This window comes from Limulus polyphemus, unplaced genomic scaffold (genome assembly GCF_000517525.1).
Source record: "Limulus polyphemus unplaced genomic scaffold, Limulus_polyphemus-2.1.2 Scaffold15045, whole genome shotgun sequence".
NCBI classification, from domain to species: Eukaryota; Metazoa; Arthropoda; class Merostomata; order Xiphosura; family Limulidae; genus Limulus; species Limulus polyphemus.
Genome location: NW_013680655.1, coordinates 1 through 3,840, shown reverse-complemented (window position 1 = coordinate 3,840; position 3,840 = coordinate 1). Strand labels below are relative to the sequence as shown.

At 30.8% G+C, this 3,840-nt stretch overlaps 1 protein-coding gene across 1 annotated transcript; it reads right to left on the bottom strand.

Moving 5' to 3' along the window:
* Positions 1-2,029: 2,029 nt before the first annotated feature.
* On the bottom strand, positions 2,030-3,633 carry LOC106477416 (serpin B4-like). The gene is made up of 3 exons (XM_022381006.1): positions 2,766-3,633; positions 2,585-2,639; positions 2,030-2,463 (listed from the first exon to the last, which is right to left on the bottom strand). The coding sequence occupies exons 1-3, from the start codon at positions 3,584-3,586 to the stop codon at positions 2,392-2,394; spliced, it is 948 nt and encodes a 315-aa protein (XP_022236714.1). The 5' UTR covers positions 3,587-3,633; the 3' UTR covers positions 2,030-2,391.
* Between the last annotated feature and the right edge of the window lie 207 nt (positions 3,634-3,840).

Here is a 3,840-nt window from a genome sequence, read left to right as displayed (position 1 = left end):
ATATAGTGCTCTGTGAACCCAAATTAGTTAGCATAAATCAGTTAAATGACGAAAAATTAGGTGTCTATTTACTTATGACCACTCAGTGTAGTTTCGATTTGTAACTGTTTTTACACTATACTTTATTCATGTGTTGTTTATTATATTTTGAACTATTCAAACCCTCGGTCTTGGTGAAACATATATTTTCTACGTTTAGCGCAGCAAATTTTAGATGAATACATAGAATTAAGAAGAAGAGAAAGTTTTATACGGTACCAATCTATGGTACATTCAGATAAGAATTTTTTTGAAATTAGTTTAATTTTTAGCGCTTGTAATTTCACGTTTAGTTCAGTTACAAAGCACGCAAGACTAATCAGTCTCAAAATACAGAATAATTAAATATATATATATATATATATTTTAGTTACACTAACAATAACATTTTGCAAAATAAAAAACTAAAACTCGTAAATAATTCGTAGTTTCGAGAATAAAAGACGTAGATTTCACACAAAAAAATCTGCCTGGATGCATATTCGTTTGACATCAATGTTATTCCCTTTTCTTCAGTTTGTTTGTATTTTAGTTAACAATAAAAATAATAATAAATGTGCATTGTGATAAACGATAAAATAATTTTATCTAAGTAACAATTATTTTTCTCCTCGATTTGTAAAAAATCCTTACGTGATAAAAAATATAAAATAAATATTTATTTTCAAAATCTGCGTAACTGAATTATGGAAAATCCGTTACTAAAAACAAAAAAAAACAACTCTAAGTTTAAATTCGCAGGCCTGTGTAATTAGTTATTAGGCTTTTGGATAAAACACAAGTGCGTCGTGGATACGAAACCATTTGAGTGCTCCAATCTTGAATTTCACATTTTAGAAAATGTACAAATTAGACTAAACTTTAAACATGCTCCAAAATTTTATGTCAAGCGAAGAAACAAGTTCCATGCCAACAACCTTTGTTAAAAAAAAAAATGTCTTTTATTGCGTTTGCTTTTCTTTAATAATTAATTAATTAAATAATTAATAGGATATTTTGCAAAACTTTTTTGACGTAGAAACTCTCGCTGCTGATATTTTTAAGTCTAGAAAAACTATTCTGAAAACAAAAGAAAAATCCACCTGGCGATAAAAATTTGTAGCTGAATTTAGGACATGAAAAATAATATCATGGAAAATGGTTAATAATGTATCACCTTACTTTTTATTCCATAACAGCTAACGATGAAACCTGGAGACAACCTGCTTGGAAACACTGCTACGACTTTATAAATTACGTATGTTGATAGATGACTGCTCAAATGTGTTTATTATAGTAATTTGCTTTGCATAGAAAAATATCACACATTTAAAATGTAACGTATAATTAATAAGCTTTTTTTTACATAATTCTTCAGTCACAGTTGTTGAAATATGAAGCTGAAGAGTAACCAAAGACATTATGAAGGAACTGAAACTATTTAATTTTCTACTATTTATACGTTTACCCTCTAAACTCAACATCTGTAATCGTTATGAAAGAACCACTATAAACTGCAAACTACGTTTTCATAATGTTTACTTTTTTTGTGATCGCATAATCCAAAAATATCAATTAGCTTATAACGTAAACTTTGGTTATGTATTTTAATATAAAGTCTGTAGAACTTAGTTATTAGTTGTTGTTCTTGTTGTTATATATTTCTTCACACCATAGTTCCTGAAAATATAAGAAAAATAAAGATAATTTTTGATAACGTTCTTTGGGGACAGAAATTATATCTTTGTAAACGTAACACTTGTAACTTATGTTAAAATTTATAATAAGATTTGCTTGTTGAAATATATCAGACTCATTCATTATTGTGTAAAGGCGTGGAACAGTTTCACTGAATTTGTGATTTAGTGAAAGGGAATAAATATAAGAACTTGGTTTACTTTTAGTTGACGCATTATGACTTTTAAATGAAAAATAAATTACAAATAAAAGACGTTTCGAATCCAGATGATAATGAACTATTAAAGGAAGAGCATTGATTTTGGTTAGTGAATATCGAAGTAAAATATAATTTTAATAAGCAGAAATGATAAAATACAAGACTAATATTTCTAAAACAAAGCATAATGAATACGTTTGTAAAGTTACAATACCTTATTAGAATGTAATTCCTTCTGCTGATATGCAGTTAAACTGAAAACTATTTATATATAGTGATAAAACATACCGTATCAATATGTGTGTGTGTGTGAGAGAGAAAGTAAAAAGCTTAAGACATTTTAGTTCAGTATTAATTAGTGTAATGTACTAATGTGCTAAATTATAGATGTAATTTCATATTTTGCACCATATCTGGTCATATGCTTAGTTCTCATTCCACTATATCATCTTAATAGTCACTTTATAGAAACTATTCTAAAACTCGTTGACGCGTCCCAAGAAGAGAATCATGCCAGATCTGTTGTCTCTGATGATAAAAAGGAATTTCTGATAAATTAACAAAGATAATTGGACAAATGAGAGAAACCAGAGTTAGAGTTGGTTTACCCAAATTTAACTTAACATACGAAAAAGAATTGTCTCCTTCCTTACAGTCACTCGGATTGACCAAATTGTTTAAATCAGGACAGTCGGATTTGTCGGGTATCAGCAGTAAGAATGATCTGTTTGTTTCTGAAATTAAACATAAAGCAGTTATTGAGGTAAACGAAGAAGGAAGCGAAGCAGCTGCTGTAACTGGAGTTGTTATTGTTGTTACTTCCTTAGGTCCAACTTTTTATGCTGATCACCCTTTCAGTTGACTTTCCAGAACAGCAAGACCGTCCCTATGGTCAGGAAGAATGGCAAACATGCTAATGTCTTTTCCTTTGTAAGGCAGTTCAATCATTCTTGCTTGGAGATCCGCTACTTCTGTAAAATTGAAGTTACGTGTTAAGTGCATAAACAAAATATCCTTCCCATCCGTGCCTTTATTATAGAAAGTTCCACTTAATGTATTGCTTGAATTAAACTTGTAAAGCCAGGTACCCTTGAAGTAAACTGCGTTCAGTAAAACAAGTATCGTATCAGAGCTCAAAGGTTCATCGAAAAGTTTCGTGATTTTATGCTGGGTATTTTGATCCACCCATTCGTTAATTTCCTGGGTAGCTTTCTCACTTTCCTTTACAAAATCGGCTTCTCTTATTTCTGCTTTGTATTTCTCCTGTAACTGTGTTTTGTAAGAGTCCAGTACAGAGTAATCAATATGATTAACCATTGAATTAGCTGCAATAAGTTTGTACTGATCTTGAGACCCTTCTATTTGGTTAAGAGTGCTCTGAAAAGCTTGGTGAACTTCTTCATTGAGCAGCTGTTCCTCCTGATACCCAAGTGTAGCTTCTAGTTCTCGTGCTGTCTCTTCTCTGGCTCCGAGATACACCATACCCATTGCCGTTGAGATGCTGAAAGGTGAGATAAAAAGGTTTTCATCCTTCGGTAGTTGTTGAAACAAATCCATTGCAAAGTTGTTACTGGCTCTTGCAAGTTTCTGAATTCCATTCTGGTCCTGAACTGGTACTGCGATCACAGTAACCCAGGTCATCAAAAGAACACTTAAATACAGCATACTCATACCTACAGTTTGAAAAAAAAAGAAGTATCAGAAGATGTAAAAAATTATGATATAGTAAGAAAATATTTCAAAGTCATGCCATCACAATTTTGCTTTAATCTTAATGCCAAATCGAGTTATAAAGCCACTACATGTATTATGTTCTTTAATGACTATCTGTTACGATTTGATATATTTAATGATGATGTACCTGATGATGACAAAACCTTGTCGAAACGTTGTACATTTGCTGTTATGTTAAACTTATATTAAAG